The sequence below is a fragment of the Lytechinus variegatus genome, chromosome 6 (genome assembly GCF_018143015.1).
Source record: "Lytechinus variegatus isolate NC3 chromosome 6, Lvar_3.0, whole genome shotgun sequence".
NCBI lineage: Eukaryota > Metazoa > Echinodermata > Echinoidea > Temnopleuroida > Toxopneustidae > Lytechinus > Lytechinus variegatus.
In genome coordinates, this window is record NC_054745.1 from 26,348,675 (window position 1) to 26,365,483 (window position 16,809).

Genomic DNA, 16,809 nt, shown 5'->3' on the forward strand with positions numbered 1-16,809 from the left:
TACATTTATTATCATAACAAGTCATTCTTTTTGAAAAATGGACCATCATTGATCAATGAAAATTAACATTCAAGATTCTCATATACATACTCGGAAGGGGGGTGGTGCCCTGCTCTCCAAGAAGGGTAAGGGAGTGACCTGCTATTACTTTTCTTCTCACTCAGTTGGGTTTGATTAGAAATGTAAGCTGGCCGAACATTATTTTAAGCACAAATATATTAAAGATATGAAATAATTATAATTTTGTGTAATAAAATGAGCAATTAGGAGTGGGTGGGGAGAAGAGGCATCATCAGGCGAATTATTTTATGAGGAGAGGGACGGTAGGAGTTGAGGTGCTGTGGCCGAGTGGCCGGTCTATAATTAAGGCACCGTAGGCACGTTTAAAGTCCGGGGTTCGATGCCGTCTACGGGTCACGGCAACGGTGCTCTAGTTATCCAAAATTCAAATAGATTAGATGGAATTCTATATACATTGGTGGTACATGTGCACTATTTTTTTTAATATGGCATGCTCAAAACATTTTTACAAAATATTGCACATCTTTAGAATTTAATAACTTCGATTGTTTATCAGATTTTAATGGAATTTTTGCTCATCGCTCTAGGATTTATTTAAAATTAGTTTTATAGGCCAGAGTACCCATTTAATCCCCTCATTTCATAAGCAACTTGTGTTCCTAAGGGAAGGACGGTGCACATCCGGCCCGTGCTCTCCCCCCTCCAACCCCCCTCTTTCCTGGAGAGGCACAGAACTGGAGGAATATGACATGCATGATGGTCCTTATTTTTTGCTTATCAAGTTTCTCTTTGCACATAAATATCCCCACCCCCTCTATACAAAATCCTGGATCCACCCCGGCTCGGTGTAAAAATGGCAGAAGAAAAATGGTAAAGGTAAAAATAGCAAGGGTAAAAATGGCAGAGGTAAAAATGGCAAAGGTAAAAATGGCAGAGGTAAAAATAGCAGAGGTAAAAAAGGCAAAGGTAAAAATGGCAGAGATAATGACAGCCGTAATAATGGCAGAGGTGAAAATGACAGAGGTAGCTATAGGCTATATGCATGGAGGGGATTTTAGATTTTTTGGCATGGGAGTTACTCCCATGCCAAAAAATCCAAAATCCCCTCCATGCATACACTTATGTTCTGAGAAGAAAATTGCAATTATAATGTTTGACTAATGGAAAGCGTAACATTTGTAAATAATACTGTAAATTTTCTGCACTAAATTGAAACTTTTGGAATGATGAGAAAGCCCGAGGTGGATGAGCCCAAAGATCTGCCTGATCTGTAGTGATTGGTAAATGAAAGACTGTATTGTGGTGCTGATCCACGAATACTACATGGTGTAATAAAAAATATAGGCCTATATGAAAATGTCATTTTCTTTAAAAAAAAAATTAAATAGTTTTTATTGCACCTTATAGTATATCAACATAATAATCATTTCACATCCGCTTCCGAAAGTATTTTTTTTTTTGGGGGGGGGGGCAATCACGAACCGCTGATTAGAAAAGTATATATTTTGGTAAATAGAATACTGGGCAGTTGCTAGTATATGTCGTCACAGATCAAAAACTAAAACTTCTAATAACTTTCTTAATCTTTGATGGACTTTCTGTAAACCACCAATTATTATTCTGCTAATTTTACAGTAAACCATTTGCCAGGGTGAATTTACACTTAAAAATAGGTCGATAGAATGGTACCTATTGTTAATATTTTGTTAATATATATTTACAATATTTATACTATGCGACTATTATTTTGTTATAATCATGTATTACCTTTGTAAATATTGTATATATGTATTTTGTAATTCTGATATTGATGTGAATGCAGAAATAAATCAAATCAAATCAAAATCAGAAACACCTATGAATTTAAATCCCTGATTCGCTACACATTTCAAAATTCATGCGGTAATCGTTACCATAGAAACTAGTTTAGGAACCTGACATCCACTAGGACTAGGTGTAATGAGGTATTAATCTAAACAACTGAACACTATATTGCTATTATTATATCATTTACATTAAACTACATGCGTATCATATCAATGATGATGTTGAAATGTAAAAAAAAAATTATTACGGAGCATTTTATTATTTTTCTGTTATCCAACAAGTTACGCACGTGGTTCGAAGAAATCCCAAACTTGTCTATTTCAGTGTGTTAATGGTAGCGCACATTGGTGTTTACATTAAAATTGGTTGGGTATGTATGGCATGAAGTGATGTTCTAATATACGAACTGGCCAAGATAAATTCTTTCATCAATCACCAATTGAAATCATTTTGTCATGAAAATGTTTGAGTTTAATCATAACAACGATAAAGTATAGACCTAATATGATGACAAAAAATCCTTAATACCTAATCATTAGATCATAATACTCATTTTGTCGAGAGGAGTCAATTTAAGTTCAATAACGACTGATATTAACCGAAAGGCTCTGTCTTAATTCCCTGTTGATGTAGCATGTCATGATCTTTAACTCTGTCTTTTATGCCTCTGCCATTATTACCTATGCCATTTATTTACCTCTGCCATACCTCTACCATTTTTACCTCTGCAATTTTTAACTTTGCCATTTTTATTTCTGCCATTTTTACCTCTGCCATTTGTACCTCTGCCATTATTACCTCTACCATTTTTGCCTGCCATTTTTACCTCTGCCATTTTTACCTCTGCCATTATTACCTCTGCCATTTTTACCTCTGACATTTTTACCTCTGCAATTTTTACTTCTGCCATTTTTACCTCTGCCATTTGTACCTCTGCCATTATTACCTCTGCCATTTTTATCTCTGCCATTTTTGCCTGCCATTTTTACCTCTGCCATATTATTACCTCTGCCATTTTTACCTCTGACATTTTTACCTCTGCCATTTTTACTTCTGCCATTTTTACCTCTGCCATTTTTACCCGGCCTCCACCCCGAGGGGGAGGGGGGAGGGGTACGAAATAAGACATACGGGGATATGCTCCTGGAATGGGTCACTCTTTTGTAAGAAATTCTAGAACATTGGGTAACCTAAACTTCTAATGGTGCGTCCCTCAACCCTATCTAGGCCGGGGTAGTTTGGGAGTTCATATGGCCGGGGGGGGGGGCCTCCCAGACCCCCCTAAGATTTCGGCCGTCGACCGCGCCAAAATCTAGCACGCGGGTTGCCTGGGACATAATCTACAAGACGGTATAGTAATTTATTTCATGCGAATTGCCATTAAGTGAATATGCTAATTTATGCGTAATTATAATTAAATCATACTTTTTCCTCTAACTCCCTAAATAAAACTCCAAATGTAATAATTCTTGGTATATAGAAACTCTTTGTGGTGTTTTTAGCAAGTGTACATGAAAAAAATTGCGATGTCAAATCATTTTCTTATGTATTATATTGTTTTTTGCAATTTCTTATGTATTTATTTTTTATCTTTTGTTTTTTCAATGAAATTTGTTGGGGACTTGTGATCATGAAAAGCATAAAATAAATACATTTAGATCAGCAAAACTAAAATCATAGTCATGCATTTATCCACAACGACTTGAACAGTTGAAAATCCCAACTCTGGCGTATCGAAGAGTTAGGGGTGATATGATTGAAACATATAAACACTTTAATAGTTATGATCAATGTACGAAACTTAATCTAAAAGAAAGATATATTGAACATACCAGAGGTCACAGTAAAAAATTGTTCATACCAAGGACAAAGACCCAAAAATATAGGAATTCTTTGTATGTTAGAAATACTGGAATAGCCTAAATAATGATGTTGTCACTGCCCCAAGTGTGCACAGTTTTGAAGCTGCCCTGGATTGATGCTGGAAAAATGAGCCAATAAAATATGACTACGAAAGCCCTGTTCCCGGAAGTGAGCCAGCCATCTTGAGGAGGAAAAACCTAGAACTGAATACAGAGGCATAACATGCCTACATTCATAAACTTCCCTAGGGTATATCGATTGTTGCGTAATTTCGGAACCACTTACCCGGGTGATGCAAAATTGGTCTCAAAAGTTGCGCAAGACTTGAAAGTAAAAAGTCATCAAGCGGCTCGCTCGGTCAAAAAATTTCGCGCGGCGAAAATATCGCGCGATTTGTTGAGGGGGGGGGGGCCTCCGAGGCCCGGGTCCCGGCCTAGATAGGGTTAAATTGTTATTTTAACAAGTTTTTATCCAACGGGGGGGGGGGGTACTTTGATTTGATTTGTACGGGGTGTGCGGCTAAAGGTTCCAAACCCATACCCATATTTACGGGCCATTTTGGTTAGAAAGCTAGGTGCCTAATATTGGCAAAAAAAAGAAGTTATCACCCAAAATTGGAGAAGTATAAACCCATGTTTAAGGCCAGTATCTAAAATCTAAAATTTGGGGCATGGCTAGGGATTTTCCAACATAAAGCCATACTCCATGTTTAAGGATTTCTTCAAAAACAGTGACCCATTCCAGCTGCACGTCCCAGTATGCCTATTTTGTAGTAACCCCCCCCCCTCCGGTTTATCCAACAGGCAATTCAATGGGCTCATGATTGGCCAAAAGTTTGCGCGCACAATAGCTTTCCATACTTTCCTCATACAGTACGCTTAACAATACAAACCAAATAGGAAAAAGCAAATCTGAAACTGCATGTTGGCGGTCGACCGGCCCGGTCCGATACGGCGTCCCAATTTCCAGTTTTTTTTCTCAGCCCTACAAGAAACCCGGTATTAGTATCAACGCAGGCTTTTGCAATTTTCCAATGGAGGCCTAGACTATTCATGGGGATTATTTTTGGTGAGTTAATTTCATTCATTGCATTGACATGTGGTCGACCGTCGAGTTCAATCAAACCTACACAGTGCCCCCTAGGGCGGACGCGGTAGCCCGTAGCGGGCATTTGAGGGGAGCGGACGCGGGAGGCCGCCCGCGTCCGCTCCCCTTGAAAATGAGTGCCCTAGGGAACCGCCCGCGTCTATCCCCGGGGCACTGTGACGTTTCCCGCGGCCGGCACTGTAGGCCTAACACTAAAACTTTTCAAAAACTATCTCAAATCGGAAGCAAAAGGTAATAAGAGGCTGATAAAAGAAATAGAAAACTGGGAGCCCGGACTGAGAGAAGGGGAAAGGGGAGAAAGAGAATAGAGGGGGGGGGGGGGGGTGAAGAAGAGAAAGAGGGAAAAGGTAAAATGGAGAAGGGATAAGGAAGGGGGAAATTAAAACAAGAAAAAGAACCTAGAGAGAAAGAAAACAGGGGTGATGAAAAAAAGCGAAGGTGAGATAGAAAGAAAAGAGGGAAGGTGGAAGGCAAATAAAAGAAAGAAGGATAAAGAGAAGGAATAAGGGGTGAGAAATTAAAAAGGAAGGGAAAATTGAGAAAGATGAAATAGCGGGGATAAAAGTTACTGAAGGCGAGAAAGAGAGAGGGAAAGGGACTAAGAAAAGAAACAAGGAAAAGGAAAGAAAAGGATACGACTATTCTTATCAAAATACTGGAACCCCTCTCTAATTTTCATCATTTTTTATCCCCTTCCTGATTTACCTTTATCTATCTCAACCACTAGCTCTCATCTTTTCCCGATGTTTATCTGTGGACATCATTTTCATATGCACCTCTCATCATCAAATTTATTTTCATTTATCGTTTAGTTCTTTCTCAATCCCTCTCTAAAACTACTCTTTCTCTCTTCCCAACATATAATGCTATGTTAGATTAAGCTACTTATACATTTCTATAGAATACAAGAAACTGTTGTTTCGCAATATAACGGAGGGGGTATTACAAAAGAAGGGGAAGGGAAAGCAATAGAAAATAAAGGGGAGAAACAAATCAAGGAGTGAAAGGGGGCACAGAAAAGGAAGGGGGGAAAAGGGATAAAGGAAAGGGAAAAAAGAAGGAAAGGGAAAAAAAATATATAGAGGGACAGCAGAAGGAGGGAAAAAGAGAAAAATATGAAGGGGAGCAAGAAGGAAAAGAGTGAATAAATGGGGGGGGGGGGGTAAAAAGGAGGGGAAAGGGAGAGAAAGAGAAAATATAGCGGGGGATATCGAGCGTGATGATTAAAGGGATTTTCGACTATATTGTATAGAGGTGAACCCGGACGGGCTTTTATTCTTCAACTTGGCTCGACTAACTCCTTTGTTCCCCGAAAAGAAGTTAGGTTTGATAGTTAGCGTTTGCGTGAGCACCCGCTAAAATTCTTAATAAAAGAAAAGAAGGGTTTGTATAGCTCCATTCTTGCTTTGTTGGCAAGTGATAATTAACTCGTTAAGTACCCATTCCATACAACACGTCATAGTAGCTTTCAAAAACATACTTTTGCTTGGGTTTAAGCATTTAAGCTAAATGCGTTAGGAAAGTTTTTAATAGTTACATATATGCAAATAGTTTTGTTGTTCTGCTCTGGAGCACATTGAGCATCTAATCAAGATGGAAAGTGCGATTTACAAATCTCATGTATTATTATTTTTATCTTCCATATAACACTGAATTATGTATTGTACCAAGCTGTGGTTTGGTTTTGTGATTTTGTTTTATCATTTCCAATTCATATAACAAAATATATTCGAAGGAAAATATTGTTTTACTGAAATGAAATAATTGAAACAATGTCTAGACCCGAAATGATCCAACTAATCTATCAATATAAAACCGCAGTTCGTAAAAATGATAGGTTAATCTTTACTTCGACGATCATCATATAAGTGTATCAAGGATATTAATATTCGTTTTAAACCCATCTATAACTTTTTATAAAATTGCGCGTAATAAATGCGTTGGACAAGTAATCTTTACTTTGATTATGTTAATTATTATTATCTTCCCAATCCGAATATCTACCGATGTAACTAACACCGCAATCGAGAGCAGATAATGTAATCAGATGTTTTAGCAAAAAGACAAACTTGTTAAATCTGCAACATTGGGGTAAATTTATACTTTTTACAGGGTGGGGGTTTTAAAGACCCGATTTGAACCGAATTGAAAAGAATATCCTTATTCATTGTTGTTGACGCATCAGATAATTAATACCCCCCCCCCATTTCTAAGAACATCCTGTCATAAATTGGGAAGCGGATGTGATCAAAGGAGAGGGTCGGCGTGGACGGGGAGCAAGACTCTCCCAGACTGCACAATAACAAAAGAACCAAATAAAAAAAAATCGATGAGCACAACCAGTTTTGCTGGGGTTCGCTTTTTGCGCGTCTACTTTTTATGATGTGAGAAAGAACAATTTTCCCCGATATGAGAGGGTTTTTTTTGCTCCCCCCCCCGGCCCCCTATATACCCCGCTTATTATGATAAAGGTTTATAAAATATCAATACCGAAATGAGATAAAATGACAATAAGTGGGGCTCTTGCCTTCCGTGCATGATGTGATGTCGAAAGAACACACCAACGTCCGATCGTAATCGACAACCCCCTTTAAAGAAATCAAAGAAAGATCGTGGCACAAAAAGGAGGCGGTGAAATATCATGAGTCGACCTCGCGCATGACCGATGTCATAAACACGTCGTAACGTTGTATCGTAATCAACGATCATTGTGACTATTCCAGCGAAAGGAAATGGTAAATGAGCACTGAAAAAATGTCAAGACTCGGGGAAGGCCTTCGTCCGAGAGTATATGCATGTATCTATATTTCGAAAAGTTTAGATTCATTGCGATAAAAGCTTCGACGTTCCAGCCGGGGTGACCAGATTTCACAAAATTAAATACGGGACAATCGGCAAAGCACTACATAGGATCGACCGAGCCAGGCCAAAAAAATCAACCAAAAAAAAGGCCACACAATGTTAGACTTGTTAACAAAATATATCAAGAAAGGGAAGGGAGGGCTAGTGGAAGAAAGAAGGAAGCAAGAAATGAATTGAGAGGAAAGAAAGAAAAAATTAAGGAAAATTCAAAGGAAAAAGTATGATTAAAACGTTGAAAGAAAGAATAAAGGACAGATAACGGTTTCTGTCATTACTTGAAATGAATAAAGAAAGAAATAATTAAAATAAAGGAAGGGAAGATGAATGAATGTGTGAAAGAAAAAATATATTGAGAGAAAAGAGAAAAGTAAGAAAAAAGAGAAAGAAAGAAGGGAAGAACGAAAGAAAAATAATTCCTTCGTTATTTGAAAGAAACAAAGACAGAAGAAAAACGGAAAGGAAACAGGGAAGGAAAGAAGGGAAAGAAATAATAAGGGAAAAGAATTAAAAGGGAAACAGAAATTAAAGAATAAAAGAAAAGAAAACAAATAACATCTTAAATCAAAAATTCAACCTACAATAGATCCCGATCACGCTAGTTTAAAAACATAATGCTCTATCACAAGATAATCGACGTACATGTACATGTAAACATAGTGTAATGTACGTACCCTAGAATTTCCGAGGGTAAGTGCGGGCACGGCAATATTATATAGCACGCGGGAAACCGCGGGCCCGTCTAAACGCCCTAGACTGCTCTCCTTGAATACCCTCGGTTAGACGCGAAAGCCCCCTAGGCTGTTTGCGTGCTCGGGCGTGACGTTTCCCGCGGCCGGCACTGTAACTGTACACACTCATTTTTGACAATGAACAAGGCCAAGGTTTGTTCTCACTTAAGTCTTAGGCCTATATCTCCATGTGTGACAAAATAAGGGTGGCAATGTTTGGCTTATTTTCTCTTTTTCTTTTGGGCAATGCTTGATTTTTTTACACTGAAAGTTTCCATTACACCTATTATTCATACAACTTGACTCTTATTTGAATTTGATTCTTTAAATTATTTTTTCTTAATTAAAAATAAAGATAAAAAAATGAAAATTTTCTTGCCATATTATTACTTTCCACTAATAGAGGGCGTCCAAAAAAATATGTCCAAAATTCAAGTTTTTGATTGCTCTAATGAATACAAAAATTAATCCCAAGTTACTAATGAAAAATAAATTGCAACTGTATGGAAATTAGTAATTTTGGTCACAAAAGTGATATTTTAATGACTTTTTAAAGTGTGTGCTCTGTACAACATTGGCATACCATAGTCCTACCTCTAGATTCCCCACAGACAGGGTGGTAGCCATGGTAGCAGTGAACAAGTGTACTGATGTAGGATTACTCTCAATGAAGCCAGGCCCAGGGGCCTGTTTCTCAACTCATGGACAAGTTAGTCATATCTCTTATCCACAAACCACGGAGTTAGTTCTAATCTTCAGTAGAGGCGCACGGCCAATTGGTATTGGACTTTGGAGACTGTCTCCCATGAGAGAGATGGATGTATCTCCAATATCAGAGACTTTTATAAAGAATTTGGGTATCCAATTTCAGTTTGGGACTGGGAGACCAATTTTCTTTGTTTACATTTGCTTAAAAAGGATTACCTTGGCGGCAGATAAAAATGTGATAAGCAGATTCCTAGCGATGCCAAACCAGCCGCGCGTTCGCATCGGTATGCTCTGCCCCTGTGTAAAACATGGTCTCAGAAAACTCTTTTCCAGTCTTTAAATATTAATTCAGTAACACTCTAACCAACGAAAATCCGCAGATTATGAAATTGAAATAGGAAATTTTTACTTTACATTCTGATTTGAGGTAAGAATCGCCAGATATTTTGCACTTGAAATGTGTCTTGAAAGAAACCTGCCTGATCGGAGGATGCGCGCTGCCATTTTGAATCACAGAAGCCAAAAGTGGAAAGTACTGCTCATGTCATAATCATGTGACACACAAGATTTTGACTTACACCAGTGTTTGAATCGTTAGTTTGGTACTTTTGCTCAGAAATTATGTCTAAGAAATCCGACTTTTTTTTGCATTTTGATATCATGATTTGTTGAGATTTTGTTGATATGGTGATTTGATGATGACATGAATGTTTTGACCCCTTTATCGTACCCCTACACATGAAAAACCAAAAAACTCCCACCGAGATGCCAAGTTCAAAGACCAGCTATGCGTGAGATTTTCTGTGAATCTGAGTGAGATCACAAACATTGTGTACAATGTATATGGGGATAGGCTGTGATAGTTGCGTGAGACAGAGATTTGAGGGGATGAACAAGAATCCAAAATGCTTGAGTCTCATGCATAATGCGTGAGACTTGGTAGCTCTGCTCCCAGCATCATGAGATTCTTTGAATTCTAAGCTTTGTAATGATACCAAACTTGTTACCAATTAGCAAACCGCGAAATACCGCCAGCGGGAAAGATAAGGGCTTGCACTATCCTCAATCTGGAAAATTCAAGGTCAATGCAGAGACTGAATAGTCTGTTGAGTAGGGTTGTTTGGTTTTTGTTGATTATGTAACAGATGGAGATGGACCTTTCTTGCCCTTTTAAACCCTGATTATGGTCCAAGGCCCAATCTTTTTTTTTTGCCTGCTTTACTATGTCTATATCTATGTTTACCCCTTCCATAATTTGCCCCAGGCCCCTGCGTATGTTTACAACCCTCCCCCTCACCCATAATTGCCATTATTACTCGCCCCAACCCTATTTTTTTTTTTTGGGGGGGGCTACCCTTTATTGGTACTTGTCCAACGTCACCGGCTCCGCAGCCCCTCCCCATCCCAACCCAATTTTTGGTAGCTACAATGTACCTTTAAGCATTACCGCCCCCCTCCCCCATCCCGGCCCCTGGGCCCCGACCAATTTTTTTTTATTTTGAATTCTTTTAAGCGTTCTTTAATTTGTCCAACCTTACCGGCCCCTCCCCCCCCCCCTCCCGACCCATTTTTTTTCCTTTTTTTTTAGCTTTCTTTAACTTGTCCTCTCAAAAAGCACCCTAAACACGTATTTTCCATATTGTGAGAATGCATTGGCTTGTGAAACCCGAAACCCTATCCTTAACAAGTATAGACTATTGGAAATAAAACAATTTATATAGTAAAGGGTATCAAAAACACTGATTTTCAAAGAAAGGATTGTTTTGAAAGACTGGTCAATCAGGAGGTCAAATGTGTTTAGGGTATGTTTTATCTCCAAACCTTTTCCTCTGGACTTTTTAGAATATTACCTGATGAATTTTGGATGACGATTATTTCAAGTGTTAACAATGTATTCGTTTGTGGTATTTTAACCCTAACTGCACAAGAGATGGGGGGGGGGGTTGGGGATGCAATACCCATGAATATAGTATTGTCTATTCAACTTTAAGCTTATTGTCAGCAAATAGACAAAACTTAAGGGTCATATTCTGGCGACAACTTGTTTAGGGGCCAAAACGTGTAAATGAAGCCAGTGAAAGGAGGTTATAACTGCACACAGAGAAAAACTCATTTAGGGGGTGTTTGGAAATAATTTGGTCACATGTGTACAGCAATACATTTGACTGCCCCCCCCCCCCCCGATGAAACATCGACAGAAGGGCAATCATCGATTATTAATCAAGTATGAATTATTGTTTTGCACACATCTTAGGTCACATGATCATGGTCGAAGGTCATTTTGGGTCAATGGATAGAGTATTTTATTATATGAATGTTTTCTTTTGTGAATAATTTTTCATGAGCAGTTTTCAAAGTCAGCACTGCTGTGTGTCGAATTGCATAATGCCGGCAAGACTGCCAGAGGCCTTCCACTTTTTTTTTAACCTTTCTCACAGTTTCTGTCTACATCATATCCTAGGTATGGAGTTATCTTGGTGCATTCAGTTTGCAAACGTGTAAAGTCAAATCACCATGCCTCTGCCAGAAACAGATGAATATTCAGATGTCCAGGTTTACTTCACAGCCAATGAATGGGCAGATATCAGCGATTACGAAAGGATCTGTATCCAGAATGTCAAGGAAAACTATGAGATGATGATAGAAGTTGGTAGGTGCAGTAATTTCTCAGAAGAACTTTTCACCTTTTATTGGAAAAAACAAGAATTAAAGAGAAATTCCAGTAGTTGCAGTTAACACTGATTTCATGAGAAAGTCTGTAAAACAAGGCTTAATTGCCAGTATATCATCGAGGATCTAGATCTGGTACAGTTACATTAACTGGACTTTGTGAAATCTTGAAATCTACGCTGAGAAATGTTCACACCGAAAATCCCCAACACAGATAAGCGCACGTGGGACAATGTATAATTATTGCTTAGGGCGTCGGGCCCGACGCCCTACCCGAATCCCGTGCTTATTTGCTGATTTCTCAGCAATTACACAATTTCTTCCAGAATCCTTTGGCACATGCATTTTATTTATACAAACAGACACTTTAGTGGTCATTTCATTGGATTCTGTACAAACTCATTTTGATATCGTTACCAAAACTAGCATTTACCTTTAACCATTGAAATTTGGTTCCTTAGATTAATTCAAGACCTGGGTCGGTAATCAATTTGATTCTTAGGCCAGAATATTAAAGTATTTTACTCAGCATTTTGGTTCAAGTAAAATACTTAACTATCTTTGATATCCAACTGTATTTTTGGCTAAGTATTTTTCTTAAATCTAAGTCAGCCGCTTATCAGACTTAAGACTGGCCTGTGTGCAATATATTAGTTATGATACACGCAGTCATACATACTGCACAAAGATTGATAAGATCATTGCATGTTTCTTGGCTCAAATATCACGATGTCACAATGGTTTGCTTAAATTTGACTTTATAAACTAAAATACTTAGATGTGATCTGAACATGATTTTTAAATGTTTCTACAAACCAAGTAAAATTTTAAGTACAATACCTACAAAATTCATATTTCCAATTAAATAGAGGCCTGGAACATCATGATTCCTAGACCTATTTTGAAAGTGAGATTGGGTAAAACAGCAGCATTATAACCAGGTGGGTGTTTCATAAAGCTGTTTGTAAGTTGAGAGTGACTTTAAGGACTACTGGTGATCCTTTCTTACATGCTAAATAATCACAAATGAACAATGGTGAATAGCATTTACCACAAGAAATAATCACTAGTTGTTCTTAAAGGTCAAGTCCACCCCAGAAAAATATTTACTGAATAAATAGAGAAAAATCAAACTAGCATAATGCTGAAGATTTCATCAAAATCGGATGTAAAATAAGAAAGTTATAGCATTTTAAAGTTTTGCTTACTTTTCAGAAAACAGTTATTTGCACCTAACTCAGTGACATGCAAATGAGACAGTCTGTAATGTCCCTATTTCTTTTTTTGATTGTTTGAATTATAGAATATGTAATTTTTTACTGATTTGACAATAAGGGCTAGCGTTACTGAACCTTATCAAGCAATGCTAATTCCACATGTTCAGGGAGGAATTAATCTTTGTTTCACTTGGCAATAAGGAGAAAATTAGAATATTTCATACTGTAATAAAATACCAAAGAAATATTGAGTGGATGACAGTCCCCTCATTTGCATGCCTACCACTGTACCAGTATGTGCATATATATCTGTTTTGTGAAATTAAGTGAAAATCTAAAATATCAATTTCATATGTTATTCCCAGTTTTGATGATATTTTGATTGTTATGCTCATTGGATTTTTCTATTTTTATTCATTTCTAATTTTCATGGGGTGGAATTGTCCCTAAACTTAATTTACGAACAGCTCTATGACAGAACCCCTGCTTGTAGAGTTTTGCTAGCATTTAATGGGACTTTTGTTGGATTAATGTCAGTTAATTTGTTTTTTGTCAATATTGGTGTTTCATACCAACGTTGAAAAAGCAATTTTTGTTTTTATTTAATACACAGGGGTACAGGTCAACCCACCAATGTTCATGCAGCGTCAGCAAGGAATTCATAAAGAGATAAATGAGGAAAGTGAGGATAAGGGGACAGAGACAAGAGGTTTGTGAATGTACCATGTTTCTACATGAAACCTAACAATATAAAATCAACAGAATGTTACACTGAAATTGTGATTTGCTGTATCCACATATATGTTTTGGGGGCAATTTATGCAAAGGTAAACTGTTTTTTGTGTCCTTTGAAAAAATGAAAAGAATATCACCTTCTTTGTGAAAGTTACGCACTAAATTTTGATGTGGTTTTTAATATATTACATCAGCAATGGCATTGATATACAATAACCTGTGTATCATATGTTTCAATAGAATGACTGAATTTTCTGGAGAATAATTTTTTTTACACCCATTTATAAGTAACCAGCAATGCATTGCTAGCCATGCTTCCGGTAAATTTGCTATGCATAAGTAATTACTGGATGCATGGCTAGCCATGCGTCAGTAATTACTTATGCATGGTAATCATTCTATATCTATATATATTTGCAGGTACATAGTAATCCATCTCTTTTCTTCTCTAGGGTCTTCTGACGTTCATAATCAACAGGGATATACAAGTCATACAGAGAAGAATGAGTTACATAAAGAGAATATTAATACAGTAAGTACGAGTATGCAAGAAAATATTTGCATGTCTCTGAGCTCACTAGGACACATGAGGTCATGCTTCGCTACCAGTGATTACAAGATCATACACTTTTTAATCCAGGTGGGTGTTTCATAAAGCTATTTGTAAATTTAGAGCAACTTTAAGAATGACCAGTGATCCTTTCTTGTGGTAAATGGTATATTGAATTGGCGATGGTTCACCGGTCGTTCTTAAAGTCGCTCTTAACTTACAAACAGCTTTATGAAACGATGTTCTGGGCCACGTTCTGGCACATGCTTAAATAAAAATCCCATATTTCTATGATAATTTTTTTCTTATTTTTCTTCTTTGCATGTATTTTTGTTGCATGATCTGACATGTCAAAATGTTTGGTATTATTTTTGGAGTGTTTAGTAACTTGATTTTTTTTTATTTACATTTAGTTTACTATGAAAGTAGAGGCCGAGTATGATGATGATGGCAATCTGCTATGTGAGGCTAATCACAATGCAGAAGGGAAAATGACTGATCTGGAATGGAAGAACGATGATGAAATTACCCAGACACAAACTAATCCAATACCATCAGGTGATCAGAGGACCAAGTCAGGTGATCTCATCATTCTGTCATGTGATCAGAAGGCAGAAGAAGCTTCAGGAGGCAGCCATGCTCCAACCCAATTCCAATCCATATATGAAAAGGGTAAGCGTGTATGGCCTTAAATCATACCCTGAAAAAATGAATTTGCTTATGACTAAAGGGGCTTGATGATTAGTCCGTCTCCTAATTTGACTCTTGAAAACTAGAATGCAACAGGAACATTGGGGTCTGGAAAACTAAATTGGGAGATCACATCGTCGCTGTTCATGCGAACTGTCGTATCAGTCAATTATGGTAAAAAAAAATTGAGTGTGTGTTTTTTTCAGAAATTAAAAGTAAACGTCCTATTTATATACTTAAATTTCTAGGCAGCATTCTATTTTCTGAGATATCTAGGGTTTTTAAACCGATGCCATACAAATTGTCGATAAAAATGCTTAATTCCATTGGAAACGAGTGCAGTAGCAAAGCAAACAACAGCTGCGCTCACTTAATATGCAAATACTTGGTAAGCCAAACTGTCATTTACTTTGCACATGGAAGAGCAATATAATGTTTTGGTTGATGACGTGCATTGAATTCACCGTCAGGGTTATTGCATCTCCTTGGCGTTCTTGTACAGAGAAAATATAAATGGCTTAAACCAAAATCACAAGTATTTGTAGCTCTTGCAATATTTTCTTTGATTCTTGGTTTGATGTAGATATGAAGTTACAAACATCAAGCAATTGTCTTGGTCTTTCCGATCATGTATTTTGCTTTCAAGGATTATATTGTAAGGCTGGGAAACAAAGTGTGGAAATTATAGTAAACTTTGAAGCCGATTTTCTCTAAAATGGGTTTTCACCTTCTTGTGTGATGGTTTGGATGACTACAGCTTTGGCAAATGTTTTATTTAATATGTTGTGAAATATGGAGTGTTAGATCTGAGGAGCAATTTCATCAACATTTTCGTCCGACAAGTTCTCACGTCTGACAGCTTTCCTAGATTATGATTGGCAAAGAGGCGCTGTTACCATAGTAACTGTCAGATAAAACAGTACTTGTAGGATAAAATGTCTGACAAATCCTTTCATGTAATGCTCCCATGTTCCAAGGATACCTTGTGTGTGTTATTCTTGCCCTTTGTAATATACATACCTAGTCCTTTCAGCACAGTAATATAGCATGATGACAACCTAGCATTTATACTTGAAAAAACTTTTGGACACAACTGAGATAACGTAAATTGGGGCACACTGTAATCTTCCTCCTTAAGAGGGGGAGAGAGCTAGAGAGAAAAAGTACAGCTAGCTCCCCATGTGCCGAGCACATCGCAACTTGTTGGGCCAGTTTTCAGTTAAAATTATTTACATTGATAATTCTGTATAATTTTGCGTCGTTCAGACCTTCATTTTGGTCTTCATGACTTTTGGACATGGAATAATTTTAAACAAGCCGAATTTCCTACTTTTCCTTTCCTTTTTGGGCAAAATCCTGGGAAGAGTTTAAACTATGACGTAAGAAAATTAGAAGTACAGCTGAAGTTTAAAAGAAGAAAATCTCTCATGGGAAGCTGCAAGGTGCTAACCACTTATTTAAATGAGGAAAACGAAATAGGGGTTGCCTAAGATACATAGGCTCCGTGTTATAGCGGGGATTTTAGTTTTAATGATAGATAAACGTAATAGGGCACCTGTCACCTCAATAAATCATTCAAATACTTGATGAATATGTATTGTTTTTTCTTGATAGATTCTGGAATCTACAGATGCGAGTATTGTGGATCAGTCTATGCTATTCCTCTCATCTTTGCAAGGCATCTCAAGTACAAACATGGGCTTAATGGTGTTATCTTGCCATTTTATGCATCAAAGGAAAGCATTCTACAGTTTGTTGAAGGAGAAATACAAAAATCCATGTGTGAAATTAATGATTTTACACATGGTGAAAAGATGAGTTTGAAAACAGG

The 16,809-nt window shown here is 37.4% G+C and overlaps 1 protein-coding gene across 1 annotated transcript in view; it reads left to right on the forward strand.

Annotated features, from left to right (window-relative positions):
• The first annotated feature begins 4,575 nt into the window (after positions 1 to 4,575).
• LOC121417278 (zinc finger protein 260-like) overlaps positions 4,576 to 16,809 on the forward strand; it is a 37,968-nt gene continuing 25,734 nt past the window's right edge. Inside the window, 3 exon segments of the mRNA XM_041610921.1 lie at positions 4,576 to 4,779; positions 11,578 to 11,766; positions 13,617 to 13,712. Coding sequence (XP_041466855.1) covers positions 11,631 to 11,766; positions 13,617 to 13,712 — 232 coding nt within the window. The 5' untranslated portion in view covers positions 4,576 to 4,779; positions 11,578 to 11,630.